General features: G+C 43.9%; 1 protein-coding gene and 1 long non-coding RNA gene across 8 annotated transcripts in view; one reads left to right on the forward strand and one right to left on the reverse strand.

Annotated features, from left to right (window-relative positions):
- The window catches only part of LOC147268481 (uncharacterized), a 43,572-nt gene extending 26,970 nt beyond the window's left edge, over window positions 1–16,602 (forward strand). For 3 of the 4 annotated variants that reach the window (XR_015112160.1, XR_015112159.1, XR_015112157.1), the window contains 3 exons: window positions 4,568–4,735; window positions 10,221–10,337; window positions 16,345–16,602. This is a non-coding gene — a long non-coding RNA (uncharacterized LOC147268481). The remainder of the gene's footprint in view (window positions 1–4,567; window positions 4,736–10,220; window positions 10,338–16,344) is intronic. The other variant, XR_015112158.1, reaches the window with a different exon arrangement.
- The window catches only part of arhgef10la (Rho guanine nucleotide exchange factor (GEF) 10-like a), a 116,242-nt gene continuing 102,595 nt past the window's right edge, over window positions 3,267–16,913 (reverse strand). For 3 of the 4 annotated variants that reach the window (XM_086200110.1, XM_086200107.1, XM_086200108.1), the window contains 3 exons: window positions 10,538–10,709; window positions 7,000–7,122; window positions 3,267–6,574 (listed from right to left, as the gene is read on the reverse strand). In XM_086200110.1, the coding sequence (XP_086056236.1) occupies window positions 6,030–6,574; window positions 7,000–7,122; window positions 10,538–10,709 (840 nt within the window). In that variant the 3' untranslated portion in view covers window positions 3,267–6,029. The remainder of the gene's footprint in view (window positions 6,575–6,999; window positions 7,123–10,537; window positions 10,710–16,913) is intronic. The other variant, XM_086200109.1, reaches the window with a different exon arrangement.

Raw genomic sequence — 16,913 nt, forward strand, 5'->3', positions numbered from 1 at the left:
AACCATTCAGCTAATAACATTGGTACACCAAGATTTCTCCGGAGAAACCAAAATCTGACCTATAAACTGGACCGCGTGACCCGTACTTTGACCCCACTGCACCCTGAATACCATCAGATGTAGAGATTGGATAATTAAATTATCAAACACAGACAAAAAAATGGTAGAAGACAACGCAGAATTACCAGTGCATGATAGCATTATTAGCGGCACAGTGGTCAGCACCGTCGCCTCACAGCGAGAAGGTTCAGGGTTTGATCTTCCTGTGTGAGTCTGCATGTTCTCCCTGTTCCTGCTGGGTTCTCTCTGGTACTCCAGCTTCCTCCACAGTCCAAAGACATCAAGAGGGGACCAGGTTAATCCAGACTCTAAATTGACCGTAGGCGTGGCTGGGAGAGCCAATGGTTGTCTGTCTATTTGTGTTGGCCCTGCCATGGACTGGTGACCCGTCCAGGGTGAACCCCGCCTCTCACCTGAAGGCTGCTGGGATAGGCTCCACCCCCCCGTGACCCTGAACAGGATAGGAGGTAGAAAATGGATGGATGGATAGCATCATTAGCATTAGCTCCGGAGTGTAGCTCAAAACAATCACCTCATTCAGTCACTCAGAATAGACGATGCTTTCATTCTTACTTAAAGATGTTCTTAGTCGACAGTGAGCTCATGTTCAGACAGGTGCTGAAACTAGCAGCACCTTTCCACACACCAGTGAGGGACGCGGGCCCACCCGGACCTCCACTGGTGTGTGGAACTGATCTTACTGTATTGACTGGTTTGACCATGGTTACCATTGCCATCAACAAGTTAGAGGAGCAGTTGGACATTTTACATGTCCAAATTCACACAAATATCCTCTGTAAACAAAACATGAAAGAAAAATAAATGCATTTGTATATATAAAATATATTCTCATATATATATTCTCTTAACAGAGAAGCAGTGTAGAAAATGGATGATGGATATGTATGTATGTGTATACGTAAATGTGTATATGTATGGTATACAAATGCATACAGTATACACACACACACACACATATATATATATATATATATATATATATATCAGGGGAAGTATTGTTATTTTGATGAAATTTTACTTAAGTAGAAGTAAAAGTACTGGTGTAAAAATGTACTCAAGTAAAAAGTAGCTCACCTAAAATGTACTCAGCGTAAAAGTTACTTAGTTACTTTTTGGGGGGGGGGGGGGTCAGGAGTGTGTGCAGCAAACCATGAGCCACCAATGCTATCGAGCTGTTAGTTACCGACCCGTAAGGAACAGGGCTCCTGCAAGCTTCAACAAGTCAAACCTACGACCTTTGAAGACCGTTTTTAAGACTTTTTGGAATGAAATCTCAGACCTACTGGCGACACCGTGGGACAGCCTTTGGTCATCAGTGGGATGGTGGGATGTGCTTCCCAACACACTCAATGATTGTTGTGGTGCTGAACCCAGTGGATCTATACATGAAAAAAGAATCTCCAATGAGGAGTGGCCGCACCGACCGATTTGAAAAAAAGACAGGCACAGAATTCTCAATTTCACCATTTATTTTGGCATTGGAAAATGAGCACTACCACACTCCTTCCCTACAGAGAATACAATTGGAGTCGGGGAGTGAATTGAAAAGTAAAAAAAAAATAATAATAATTTTTTAAAAAGTGAAAAATTAATAAGAATTACTGTGCATATCAGTGACATATGTTGTACTGCGGTACAGGGAACCTGGGCAGCAGTCGCGGAGACCTGGGTCGCTGGAGGAGGTCGAGGCATCGCAGCAGCTGCTGGGTCCGCTGCAGGCGACGTCAGATTTCTGTCTCGACGCAGCCTCTGACTTGTGTCTCATGTTTGCCGGACTTCGCCTGCGACTCCAGAGCCTTTATCCCGAGTGTTCCCAGTTGAACTTGTTTGTTTCTGCACAAAGCGCAGCGGGCCTCGAGTTCCAGGAACTCTCTTCAGCCAGCATTTAAATTCTTCTGTCCAGCCGCAGATCATTGAATCGGCACTCGCCCACTTGAGATGCCCGGTCAGACTCGCCGCGCGTATCCACCACATGTAACCTGCTGGACTTTCTGTGCAACACGGAAATCAGACCACACGAATGTGATACGCAGCCTTCGGATTTCTCCTTTCATTGGTTCCACCTTGAATAATTTTTCGTTTAGGTGGTCGAACTGATTTTATTGTCGCACACTCCTGCGGGAACATTTTTTTAACACGATATATGTAATGTCAATTTAAGACTTGGCGCCTCATTTTTAAGACCTACTACCAAAATTTAAGACTTTTAAGGGCCTTAAATTTCAGATCGTTGAATTTTAGACTTTTAAGACTTTTCAAGACTGCGCGGGAACCATGAAGGTAGCATTGCTGACGTACACGTTCATGGCAACGTTAGCTACTGTACTGGGCCCCTGATGTAACGGAACGTTATCTCACCTGTACGTGCACCTGTACAGCTTTGATGCCGAGTTTCTGAGCGCAGATATGCGGGTGTCTTTGCGACGAAGCTGACACGGCATCACCAAGCCAAACCAAGCTGCCCCGCCTCTGTTCTCGACCTCGGATATGTCCGTCCAACGTGGCCAGGGATTCACTTGGTTTTGTTCATCTTCGCCTTCCTCAGCAGCTTCAACCGTATCCGTTTCAGTTGCATTCATTTTTGAAGTTTCTGTGTCATACGTTCACTCTCCAATGTCTCGCGGCAAGCGGCTGACGTCACTGACGTGCACCTGGGCTGGGGCAGACGCTGGCTCGCGCTGGCTGCAGCTGTTACCAGGGCGACCGTCGTGAAACTCTGGATTTATTTTACTCTGTAACGGAATCGATTGAAAATGTAGCGAAGTACTGTTACTTGAAAAAAAAAATACTTAAGTAAAAGTGAAATTCCAGATTTTAAAAAGTACTCAAAAAAGTAGGAAGTACACAAAAAGCAACTCAATTACAGTAACAAGAGTAAATGTAATCCGTTACTTTCCACCCCTGATATATCATAATATACTTATATATATACTATATATTTCACCCAAATCCTAGTTTAAGTCAAGCCCAATGTATAATCAATTTATTTTGTTAAACCCTTTTAATTCAGTTCTTGAGTCTCATTTTTGACCCATTCAAACAAAATATTGCAAAAGTATAAATAAAAAGAAAGCCAAACTTAGTGCGTAGGTATGAAAATCCAAAATTTCTTCCTGTAAAACAAATGCAATGTACCAGTTTTAACACGTGACATCCTGTCCTACACCTGTCAGTCAATGTTAAGTTTCAGGGACGGACCTGTGTAAACGTCTACGAGCTACTCTAGCTCGCTCGTGCCACTGGTGCGTCCGCATTTCTCAGGCCGCTGAAACGCTGCAGTCGGATGGAATGTATTCACTCAGGACAGTGAGATGTGCAGCATGAGGTGGTCTTCATCTCCCTGAAGGATCCTGCTGGTATCCTGTCAATGCACCGTCCCAGCATTCCCATCATGTTCCTCCTAACGATATTTCCCACCTTTTTATCTCCTGTTTCACTCGGAAACACACCAGGATGCGGCCGGGCTTTAATGAAGGCGACAAAAACTGTGTTTAAGAGCTGTGTGATGTTTTAATTCTGACCAGCTTCACGTTTCAGACAGACATGAGAGTTTTAGAACTCTGTTCGAACAATCGCTGGATTTCTCAACACGGCTGTCTCTGTAAATGCTGAGAGGTCGGAAGATGATGACTTTGTTACAATTACTGCAAAAAAAAAATAAAAATAAATTAGCCAAACTAGTAGCATGTAAACAAGCCAACAGTTTAGACCATCATGATAAGTGGGAGTAAAAGGAGAGGTTAGTGCACTCGTGACGTCAGAAATACACGGGACTTAGGCTTGGAAAGTGGTCCGCAAACTCCAAAGACGCACATTTTGTCTCTTCTTCTTTCTTAAAAAAGTAGCAGAACAACAACGAAGAATCTGGTTCACCTGGTGGGTTGTTTACAAGCCAACTCTTTTTTTTTTCTTTTTTTTTAACCGTCCGTGTCACTTTCAGTTACAACTGTGACAACGTCGGCCAGAACTGCAAAAACAAATGCAATTTGTGAGAATAAACAGCACGAACACCATTTAATACAGCAGCACCTCATTGAAAACGACACTTTGCACCATGGAATATTAGTTTAATTACAGTGTCAGTTCTTATTACAGTATGACCAGTCATGAGTATTTAGACTCTTCGCGGGGGGTAATACTTTTAGATACCTACTGTCTGTATACTTACATACATGTAGTGTTAACAAATGATACATCTGAGTCCTTCAAAGGTCAACATACTTGTAGATAACGGAGAGAAAAGGTGAATAAAATACAGTTCAACAAGCCAATTCTTGTAAAAGGAAAATTGAAATTTCATCAGGAACTCGTCGGCGGTTCGAGTCCGACAGACGACTGCGATAATGACCGTCAGGGTGCTGAATGAATTAGAGTATACATTTCTGGTGTGACACTGAGATTTACATTTAGATGACAGCATCCCAGCCGACTTTACATCAAGTTGTTTTGTGTGTGTGTGTGTGTGTGTGTGTGTGTGTGAGAATAGATGGATGTTTTATCTGTGATGAAGGGATAAGATGGAAATTCATGTGAGGTGGGAAGACAAAGGAGGAGAAACATATGACCTTCACCCCTGCTCTGTTTATTTCAAATCCCAAAAGCTCTGTTGGACTTGTGTGGCCTCCTCCTGCATGATTACCAACAAATTGGAGGGGTGAGTTTGTTTGTTTAGTTTTTGTTTTTTTTACCCAAAGCAATGTTTCATATGCGGCCTCATATTCTGATCATCAAATACTGATGCCTGTAATAAACTCCACATATTTAGCAACGGTCAAAACCTGGGGAAAACTTGTGTTGATGGAACTATCTGATGTAGTGGTCTAGGTTATTTACACACAGCATCTATTAATTGTAAATGGTCGTATTTTACCTAATATCATATAGTATTGAATATTAATGAGCACGTAATCAGTCTAGGGAGGTCCCGTCTGCTGAAACGCGGCAGCTCGCGTGGCTCCCGACCGCATTTCCTCATTCTCTGCTGCAGAGTTTAGCCTCTGTTGTGTACCAGGAGTTTCTGGTTAGTGGGAGTTCTCTGTACACACGTCTGTGTACACATTTGTTTTGCCTGGCTGATACATGACAGGGAAGAGTGATACGGATATCTGGAATTTGCAGTACTTGGGGGAAGAAATGAAATTTAAAAAAAAAAAAAGAAAAAAAAGAAGGTAAAACAAATGTGGCACTAAGACTTTCGGTTCAAATTAAACATCACGGGGCTTTGACAGAGTAAATACATATCCTTTAAGGTAGAGCAATGACTATCTTTCACAACCGTCACTTTTGCAAACAGTACAAGATTTGATCAGTCTGTGCAAGCATTACCTTGTAAGTCCAAGTATTTTTGCACCAGCTGTGGGAAGATGAAGAGCAGGGAATCCACTCTGAGACACTATAGAAGGTATCTTACATTCACATTGAATGGGATGAGAGACAGGCTGGCAAAGCTAATAAAGTGATGCTAATGTGCTTTGTGATGCAGTGGTAGTCCCCAGCTTTTATCTCTAAACAGATGGGGTCTCTCCCACAGGATCAGATAAAAGATGTCCATCTCCAGCTCGGCAGAGCATGGCAGATTCAACAAAGGCTGCCTCTCAAAGGCATGCTGTCCATGGATGCTCACACACAAGTCCTTCGCATTAAATGAATGAGGCAGAGCACACGCAGTCGTGATGAGGTTAATCTTAACTAAGGCAGGAAGTGGAACCAGATCAAAACAATCACAGGGAACTAATCTGTGGCGGCCCCAGTCACTGCTGGAGAGGTGATGGCAGGATCCTGCGACGTGTTCTGGCCTGACGGTACCGCTTGTGAAACAGCACGTGGCTAAATCATAAAAGCTCTGCAACACTGGCAACACCTTCGCTTCACACAAACAAACCCTTCACTGCAGAAGCAGCTGACTCGAGAGCAAGCCAGGTAGGCGTCTGTGGCCCCGCTGTGGAGGCTCACACCGTCAGAGGGAGCTGCCATACCATGAGCGTGTTCTCCAACCCTTCTCCGCCGGTCCTCGCTGGAGCTCCTTCTCTCAGTCTACGGAAGCCTTTCCCTCCAGAAATAACGGCTGAAGAAATCACCCTGTCTCTGCGACCCCCGTCCGTCTCCGAGGGACGACCCCGCACCCACATCTCTGGGTCATCGCTGAGCTCATATATAGACCCGTCCTCCACGCTGTGCTCCAGAGACTCCAGGGAGGAGTCTGATGCCTCATCGGCCAGTGCCGTTAGTGGCCGCCCAGGCAGCCTGGATGTGGAGCGGAGCTTGTACTGCAGAAGAACGCCGCGTCCTTTACCCCGCCCCTCCACGTGGAAGGAGCTGGACTGTTGCAGGGATTCCTGAGAGGAGTTGTTGCTGTGGTCCTCGCCTCCACAGGCAGAGTCTGGGCCATCCACGACAGAATCCCTCTTCAGCAGCTCAGGAGACAGGCTGCTGGTCGTCGCCACCAGGAAGTCCACAGGACCACAGTGGGAATTCAGAGAGATCATTCCCTTTCCTGTAGGAGGCGGCAACACAAATATCCAGATCCAAAGATTTAGAAACAAGAGCTGCCGTAAAACCACACACATTTAATCACTTCTTATTGTTAACAGTTATTTTTCTGCAGCTGTAACTGTAATAAATGTCTGTATCTTAGAGTAAGAGGCTCATGAAATAACAATTGTTCAAGTCTACAAGTCTTCACTTGACAAAATAAACAAAACGCTTCCAGGCACTTTGAGGCCCTGCAGGCGTATATTTAGTATGATCTGTGTAATATTTCGCAAGATTCCCAAAGCCAGAAAAATGTCAAGTGTGGCCTTAATGATGAACATACAGAGAGATTTTCTATGGTGAGAAAAATAAAATAGCCTCTTTAGTTTTCTTGCGACTTCTCAGATCCAGCTCAGTCAGAGCATGCCGCCTCCCTCGGATCCCTACCTGTTATTTTGGGGATGCCCTCCAGTTTGGGAACGGGGAGAGTGATAATTAATCCCCGGGCGGTACCGACCCATAACAGCCCCTGGCAAATTAAGAGACTGGTGACTCGCATGCTCTTCTGACCTGCAGAGCAGAAAACATGGAGAGAAAGTGAACATATTCCAAGCTAGCGATAGCTACCTAGCTTTAACTACAATGGAAGGATGATAGATGCATTGAGCACCTTATATATGCTGAGGGGCTTCTTAATCAAAGTGTGATGAACCCTCCACACAAATGTGGACTGAAATGTACCGACTCAAACTGGGATTGCTAACTTTAGCAGATTATCTCTGCAATACAGTACACGAAGGTTTCTGACAGGCCCTGTGGTTATTTCCTCAGTTCTGGTCCATAATATTATCTCTTTTGTTAAACTCACGTAGTCACGTAAGCATCTTTAAGTGGACTTTATAATTTTACAATCAATTGATTCAGTTGAAACCGTAAGCTTCTTCAGTTCTGTCACCTTTATTTGATCCTACATTGAACTACCAAAAAAAAAAAGAAGGATTTCTCCACTTATCATTGACACATGCAGTTAAAATGAAAACTCTACTAAGAGCACAATATTTTATGAGAGTTCATGGTAGCTGTTGAGAGAAATTCTGATTCCTGGGAATGAAAACAGAAACAAAAAGAGAGAAAACAATTCAGCATCAAGGTTTAGGTCACTTACTGAGATATTTCACTTAAATTTAGAGTTTGGATTTTAAAAAATGACTCCTCACTCATCTCATTTACAGCAACATCAACATTACTAAGTGTTGTAGGCTAGATTGGCGTCACTAGAGGAAAAAACAAGGAGCTGCGCATTTTAACTGCATTAGTTCTTAATTCACATCTTGCAGGAGGCTGATATAAATATTATGCCAACATGGCAAACAAAGGTATTTATTTGTTTGTAGATTTGTTTATTTACTTCAACAGATGATCAGATCCAGTGAGATATAGCACGTTGGTATTTGCGCTTCAGACGTGTGAAGTAATTCAGGGAGCAGCTCTTCCGCCCAATGACTTGCGCTGATAATCCTTGAGGATTATGTAGTTATGATTGACTTAAGCGTTCCTTTCTTTCTGTGCCATGATGCAAGTCAGCAAACATTTACTGCACTGGACCTTTTTTTGTTGTTGTTGTAGCGCTGCATTTGTGAGGGAGAGAGATAATTGCACGCACTTATTATACATGCACATCCTTTGTTTCCAGTTAACAAAGGGGAGAAAAAACATTGTTTGTTATGGATTTATTTTCTGCGTTCCTTCTGTGGTCCCTCCGCTCTTGGCTCCCATTGTGGCCTAGTTATCTATAGAGCCATTTACCATAATTTCCATGGTAACCGTAATTGAATTACAGCAGCACTCATGATCACGACTAAGAGAATGTTCATTTACACGAGGAGGTGTATTTATGCGTGTGTTCCATGTCATGTACAGATTATTATGATTTGCATAAGTGGCTGAACAGTGTCATTAATTCATTCATTTCACTGCTGAGAGATTAATGATTCTGTGGAGGAAGCTGATGCTGAGTGGATGAGGGAGTCTCGAGGTAGAGACCTTGAGAGGGTCACGGCTGGATGCTGGTACCGGCTCCTCTGAGTGTATTTGCACTTTGGTTGGAGCTTTAGTGAGAGAGTGATGCTGGTGAACGCCCACTCTCGGGGTTACCATGAAATTTGAGTTGGGTTTGAGGATGTGGGCGCTAGACATTGTCTTACAGCACAGTGTTAAAGAGGGATAATGACAAAAGCACTTGAGATTAAGGAGGTGTATCTTAACCTGAAGCAATCCTACACCTCCAATCTTTGCAGCGACGCGCTCGAACACTCGGCAGTGTGGCGCTGCTTTCTTGTGGGAGCCAGTATTTGTCTTAAAAAAATGTTTCCTTGTGATATGTCACAGAGGATTTTATTTTGGAATATTATTTTTTCACCCCAAGGATAGAACTATTAAAGGCATTAGCAGAGAAGTGATCAGCAGTTTCCTCTGACACAAAAAAAACTTCTCTGTTGTTTACTGCAACTGGAATTCCCTGCTGAGTATAAATCACATTAAGGGGAGAGGATTATGGGGTATATCATTACTGCATGTCCCAGCATAAGTCAAGGAGAAACCTAGGGGAGCAGAGACCCGTTGACAGAAAGAAACTATCAGTATTTCACGAGTAGTATCTCGGGTTGTCGAGTGTCAGGGGATCGTCTTTTCTCTTGTGAGCTCAATAAATCTCAATTTGAGTCAAAGATCCTCTTCCTTTTGTGGACCCTGAAGACATGAGCCTTGCAACTCTTTCTTTTCACCCCTGTAACTTCCCCCCGGGCCAAGCCTTGAGGCTGCCACCCTCCCCTTGAATCTGCTGCATATTTCAAGGAGAAGGACTGGCACTGGGTGAAAATGACCTCTGGGCCACCAGTTTTCTCTGGATACCAGGGCTACAGAAGTCTGTCCGCCTTAAAGTCTTCTCTTGAGGGAAAGAAAAAAAAGATCTGAAAAGCGAAGCACCAAAGTGAAGTTTGGAGCATGAAACACATGCCAGTTTCTACTCTTCACTTCTTACTCATCTCACAAGAGAAAACCTTTTTTTTGTGATGATATGGGGTGCTACAACAGCGCCGAGTACTGCTCTAAATAAATCAATCACAGAGAAATGACTCAATGAAAAGGACAAAATTGCAATCCAGATTCTATTCCCCGAGTATTGTTCCAGCGAGTGAATGAGCTGGTGGCCTTCATGGGAGGCCAGGTGACGCTGGCTCTCACCTACCGCTACCGCTGCTGGACGGGTTCAGGTGTGTTTGCTGCTACGCATCATCATGCGTCCCTCATAACCAGGAAACTTGTACCGCACTGACATTTCCTTCATTGTGAGGGAAGGCACACGGAAGGTAATGGGCTATCCTAAACGGACTGCAGTGAGAAGTGAAATGGGGGTGAGAGGATTTACAGCAGAGTGGATGAGATGAAACAGCAACTGAGGGGGAGAAAGTAGGACAAATAGAAAGCAACAAATTAACTCGAAGGGGAGGAAAACGGAGAGGTGCATGTGGAGACAAATAAGTGGAATGGACGTGATACCACGGAGGCATGGATATTTTACTAAAAGGCCAGTGTTTCTATCAGAGCCCTTGGTATTTACCATTTTATTGCTCCTCAATGACTATTTCTTTTTTTATGATTGCTCGTAGGTCACCCCCATGGGCCTCTTATGGCTTTGTGATGGCCTGTGATGGATACTTGTGCAGGTCGGTCCCCAAACAGGAGGATCCAAGGAGCTACTTGGACAAGACCAGTATATCTTTAAGGTGAGGAGAGCATCGTCACCGATGCCCTTTCTGTTACAGCTGAACAGAGAACAAAACGAGCAATGCAAAATGAAAGAACTTTTTGTTGTTGATTTGGAAGCGGTGGGCAGTGAATGGTGACCAAGAGGGAAAAAAAATGCAAGATGTAGTAGACAAATAAGAGGGCGAAGAGCAGGATGGGTATGGAAGGGTGTCCATACCAGTGCTGAGCAGCGTCGACGGTGTCGAGATGTTGATTTCCTGCAGAAGTTCCAGTGTTTCTGTGTGAAAGAGACGGATGGAGGAACCTTCTGAAAATGCCATCCACACCCCCCCGCCGGCACACGCCATGTGTGCCACGCTGACCATTGGGTCTGGATGAACCTCGAATTTCTGTCATAGAAACAGCAAAACAGTTAGAGGCAGAGGAAGAAAATGCAGAGTTGGCAGTTGACGCTGTCTCATATCCACGGTTGTGGTGGCGCGGTCGTGTAGTGATGGCCAACTTGTGTGTTCTCAGGCTTCCTGCCACTCACCAAAAACACACAAGTCAGGTTAACTGGAGACTCCAAGTTCTCCTGACACTCTAAACTGTAGGTGTGAGTGGTTGTTGGCCCCTGGGTACAGCTGGGATGGGTCAAGCCCCAACTGAACTGAAGGGTTAGATGTGGAATGAGACAGATTATTCCTGCTATAAGATCTGTGGACTGCAAAACATTGGGGCAGCATGTTAGCTGAAATAGCCACCGCTCGTGTAAGAAACAAAGCAGTGCTAACATCCTTAGCTTAGGCTGGGCACTCCCAATTTACACCCGACATTCATCAATGGTCACAAGCTCTCAGTGGCGGAAAGGAGGAGATCAGAGCCTCGGCCTTAGTCACTCCAGCTTGCATGGGAGTGTAGGTGCAGCCCTTTGCCACAGCTGCAGCTCCTAGCATGACAGTAGCTCACTAATGCCGGGTAAAAAGCTCTAGAGAGGGATTGGAGTAGAGCTGCGGCTCCTTCACGCTACAAAGACTCGCCTCTAGGAACAAAGTGGTATTATGAGACTAAACGTACTGGTGCTAGCTTGTTCAGGTGCTTACAATTTATCCCTTGAAGGGGATCATTTCAGCTTGGCATCCTGTTAGGAGTTTAGCAACATCACCACTATTTTCCCCCTTCTCCTTAATTAATTTAAAATGCATTAGGTTATTTTTCCAAACTAAAAAAAACAACAACCCACAACTGAAGGAATACAAACAGTAAATAGAAAAGAAACTGACCAGAAAGGAGAAAATACAGCTTGCTTTGAGGATATGTAATGTTGGTAATATATTTTTTTGTGGTGAAAGTTGATTATTTAGTAGAGTTCATTAAAACAAGAAGAAAAAAAAAGAAAAAAGAAAAGATCATATCATTCATATGAGGTCAGAAGAAGCTCAGTGACCCCTGCAAGCAGCAGCTGATTTTCTGTAAATAAACTCTAACTCTGCCTCCTAGTTTTGTAATTTAAAGAGTTCCTGACACACAGGGCCTGTTTTGGATAATTCCCCTGGCTTCCATCTCTTAAAGCACACAATGAAAATACAGTGTTTCAGGCGCACGCTCTTAATGAGTAGCTTGAAATAAATGCAATTAGCCTTATCATGGCAACACACGCAGCCCTTGCGGTCCCAGGCGTGACAAAGGTTGGTTTTGGGCATCATCTTGGAACTCCTATCACTGTCAGTGCATGCGTTGCACAAGGCTGGGCAATTAGTGAGAGCGAGTGAGTGACGATGAGAAAGCAAACCCCACCACCACCACCACCACCACCACCACCACCACCACCAACCCCCCCACCCCCCCCCCACCCCAAACACAGGCGTTCAGGCGGCCAGGGATTACCACCTGTTTGTGTGCCCTTGCCAGTGGGTCCTCCTTTGTTTGAAATGAGGGAAAAGGAGAGAAATCTTTGATGTGTTTTCTCTTTTAATTGACTCCTCTGCAGCGGGTACTCGCTCTGACTGAGAACCCATGTGCACAGCGTCTCTTTGTGCTTTAAGTGCAGCCATCCCAAAGAAAAAAAAAAACAAGAAATTCGATATGTATAATGGAGAAAATAAAATACTTTGTTAGGCATGGCGATGCAGACGAGTTGACGAGCAGCACACGGTCTGAATGTACCGGTAAAACCTGGTTGATACTTCTCCGTCAAACTGACACTTGAGCCACAGCACCTTCGCTCCAGGTGAGCGTTTATACCTGCGAGGTGGTCCGGCTGAGCCGCGCTGCAATTACACCTCCCAAATTCTAGTGGGTGGTGGGGCGTCTACGTGGCTGTATTGAGGATTTTATCATGTTCTTTCAAAGATGTCAGCTGAAATGGAAGCAAATATGGGAAAAAAAGATTTTTATTTACTGAAATAACTATAATACAAAAAAAAAAAAAAAAAAAAAAAGGAAATGAATGTGCAGCATCAGAGTGCAGCAGAAGTGTAAACCAGGCTCAACCATTACTCTGACACTCCCTTAGTTCAGCCATGATATACTTGGGAATTACAGAACAGAAATAGATAATTACCAATGATATTATTAGTAAGCAAATAATGATGCACGAAGGAAAACCTCCACTGACCGAACCAGTCACAACTCCATAGTGCACAGCAACTACGAGGCTGAGTCATCAGTGGTAATCACCTAGTAACTAGCCAAGGGTTTTAATTGTGCTTCTGTTTTTACCCGTTTATGATCACCAGTAATTATCCTATATCATACAGTATATATATCACATAATGTCATATATATATATATATATATATATATATATATATATATATATATATATATATATATATATATATACATACACATAATCTACTGTGAATTCAGGGTTAAAGAAAGCTTCATTTTCTGTCACACTCAATGTTTTTACCAGGCTTTAACATTTGAAATACATTGGTAGAAAACACAATGGTATTGTACAAGGATGAGATGCTGAAGGCGAGTGCAAATCCAACAAGTGCCCTGTACACCAGGGTTAAAATGTCCTTGCCGGCATCAAATGTCCTGAGCTTCCTCAGCAGGTGGAGGCGCTACTGGGCTTTTCAATCCATTTACTGAGAGGAGAGACGAGGGGGTGTCTTTCTTTGTCCCAAAGTATTTGATTGTACCTGCTCTACCTCTCCACGGATGCTGAGGGGCTAGAAAAGATGTGGATGATATTCGATTTCTCTGCTCCCACAGCACAGTTCCTTATTGGTTTTTGGTGATGTTGAGCTCCAGAGAGCTTTTACTGGGTACATACTTGATAATTAGGGGACTGTTAAAGGAAGGGTTACCACTATAATGTATACGCTGTAAGATTCACACATTAATCTTTATCAAGTCTGGTGGCTTGAGCAGGGACTTCCAGCTAATCGCTGGCTGGTGTACTATAAATGTTGAAAGGCATCTTGCTGACCGTATGAAACCGCATGGCCAGTTTCAGATATTGAGTGTATTATTTTATCCAACTTTAATGCACGTTACAGAACCTCAAGACTGGTGAATATCTGTCGCCCTGTGTCAAAACAGCCTTCACTGTTGGAACCAGCCTGCAACCTGGCATTAGTCTGGTCAATCCAGCGTTGCTTACAGAGATGAGGGTGGTCAGTGAAGCTTGACGGCAGTAATGTGCCCTTTACACTCAACTCCACTGTGTCACAGTAACAGCAACATCCCATGGATAAACCCTCACCCCGAGTGGGAAATAAGAGCTGAGCTAAAGCCACAAACACTACAGCTGGTCTGAACAGCTCATTAGGCCTTCATTATAGCAGGAGACAAGGTGTCTTTGTCCTTTGCTGAGTGCTAAGTCCACTTTCACTTCCAGCTATGGAGAGGGAGCTTAGAGGACATGTGACTGATGGGAGAAAATGGGTAGAAGAGGAAATTGTAATGGAAGAGGATGGAACCAGGCCTGCCGGTCAGTACTGATCAAGGTCTGTATATCCATGGACATCCTACTTTGTTAGGGTTTGCTTACATGCAGGGGCTCAGACCTCTACAGGTGTGTGTAGCTCCGTAATCATAATGCAGACGCTGGGGTTTTGAAGATTACGAAAGCCGATGACAGAGATTGTTGGCAGTTTTGAAGAAATTACATTTGCGTAATCAGAAATTTACATTCAGATCCAAAAGACATGTCTGTGCGATTATCTTGTTTGTCCTTATTTACTCCCCAACAAACACATTCTCAATGTGCGCTCCTGTTCCTGCAGCTACCGAGCTCTTTTAGTTGGCCTTACGGGAATGAGAGGTTTTATCATTTGTAGCAGCCGTGACAGCGTGTGGCCGTTTGTTTTCACCTTGTGAGTTTTCGTGTGCGGGTTTGTGTGTATGTCTGTGTGTGTGCCATCATGGTAAAATGTGTTCCTGGAGACACCTGCTGTAGCGAGAACTGCCACAGAGACAGTTTTGAGTACTTTGGCAGGTGTTTTTATGCCTGTCTGTGGACACATTTTGTCAGAGCGATAGCATCACCCTTACTCAGACCACAACTATTTTTCAATGTCGGAGTTGATCTCAGCCACCACCCCACCCCCAACCCCCGTTAGGTCTGACTGCATCTTACACAGTTGTGAGGTCACCCTGGTGACAAAAATGTCCTTGGACATTCGTAAAAACACACTCAAAACTAGGCCCCGTGGTGGCACCAACAACAGAATGTCAACAAGAACACATTTCGCCATGATCACACACTCACTCACTAAAGTTTTGAGTGTCTACAAAGACTCATACTAACTTTCTTTGGAACTTATCCAAACCACCAGTTCATTCTTAGCATGTGAGCTTATCAACACTTGCATAACCTTGGCTTTGTACTTAAAATGAGTGCATGAACGCCTTAAAAATCACAAAAGCAATGTTCATTTGTGAAGATTACTTTGCAGAACGCAATATTTAAGCCTCATCAATGATCATCATAGTTTATCTTCTGCAAAAATTACAAACCCAATGCAAAAAAATCCAAAGGCCTCTTGTTGGAAGGAACCCATGGTCTATAGCAGCATGTCTGCGGTTGCTTGTCATTGTTTTATTCATAAATTTAGTTTTACATTTTCAGAGTTTCCCAGTCCAGCCCTATTTAACCAGTACTGAAAATGGGTTGTAAAGTTATTCCACACGTTGCTGGTGTGTTGACCTCAAACTCACTCAGTCCTTCAACTCATTTAGTTCATCAAAAAAAATATTTTCATGAAATTTTGCACACAAAGTGACGGCCCCAAACATTCATGTTCTCCTTGGGTGGAGTTACACTCCTTTAAAAGATCCCTTAACTTATCTAATATCTAATTAACCCGGCTATACTTGGAAACCACTCGTGGTAGAGAGACCACAAGACTAAGATGGCAAACCAAGTTAAACATGTCCACATTCTCATGTAGACCATGTTAGCATGGCGGAAGCAAACTCTTCGAAACTGATTTCCCTTCCAGAAAACGTTACCAACATCCAATAGTCAAAACTGCCACGTGTCATTCTGGGGCTTTGTTCGTATTGTAGCCTCTTACAGGATATTAGCGTGCTGTGACTGATGATAGAGACCCTAAATCCTCCAGCACAAACCCCCATCATGATATGGGTTTTGTCAGCTACACAGTCTTTGCATTCCCACTGGGGTGAAGAGGCACATAATCTAATTGTTCAAAGCTGAGAGTACAGAATGGTTAACATCCTTTAAGTTTCTGTTGTACGCGAGTCTGTCATCATTGTATGTAGGCTACGCAACCACGGTTATCCGACTGTAAAAGGTTAATATTTAAATAATTCCAAGTCATCAAAGCACTGGCCGTGAAGATTCGCAACGAGAGATTCATGTCAAGCAGTAGGGTGCAGGGATAAGTGGTGTCAAACAAGACAGGCTAGGGTTTTAAAGCAAAGTCACATAAATTATTCAAAAGCGCAGAAAATCTGACAAAGTGGCAAAAGTCTATAGCGGGAAATAATGGGAAGATAAAAAAAAAAGTCAATATAAGACCATGATCCTCCAGCCACACTCTAAGCCATGTATTCTTGCTGCAGGTGCCAAGTTGTGCTTCTGCAGATCCTGGATATGAAGCGCAGCCCATGTGAAGTCTGGCCTCGTGAGTCCGCATTAGTGGGGGAGACAAGGTTAGCCAAGAGGCAACCAGAGCTGACCTGTTAAGCTCAGTGGAAGATATAGTGAACCAGAAGCAGATACAGTGAACCAGAACCGGGCCTCAACTGCGTGGCCACTCAGCTGATTAAGCTCAGGTCTCATGAGGACGATGCTCGAGGGAAAAAAAGGTGAAGGCATTAAAGGACACATATTTTGCTCAGCTCGCTGCTCACTCTGCCTCTCATTTTCCTGATACTTTATGTGATTTTACGACTATGTGCCTATTTTTATTGCTGCTGCACATTTCTAACAGGATATCACGCAAAACGTCTGCCATCATTCATTGGTGAACAGTGTTAAATAACGGCAACACAGTGGCCCAGTGGTCAGCGCTGTCGCCTCACAGCAAGAAGGTTCTGGGTTGGAGCTGGAGCACGGGGTCTCTCTGGCTGAGTCTGCATGTTCTCCCTGTTCCTGCGTGGGTTCTCTCTGGTACTCCAGCTTCCTCCAC

The sequence above is a fragment of the Aulostomus chinensis genome, chromosome 3 (genome assembly GCF_037954235.1).
Source record: "Aulostomus chinensis isolate RoL2024-O1b breed Wild chromosome 3, RoL_Achi_v1.0, whole genome shotgun sequence".
NCBI lineage: Eukaryota > Metazoa > Chordata > Actinopteri > Syngnathiformes > Aulostomidae > Aulostomus > Aulostomus chinensis.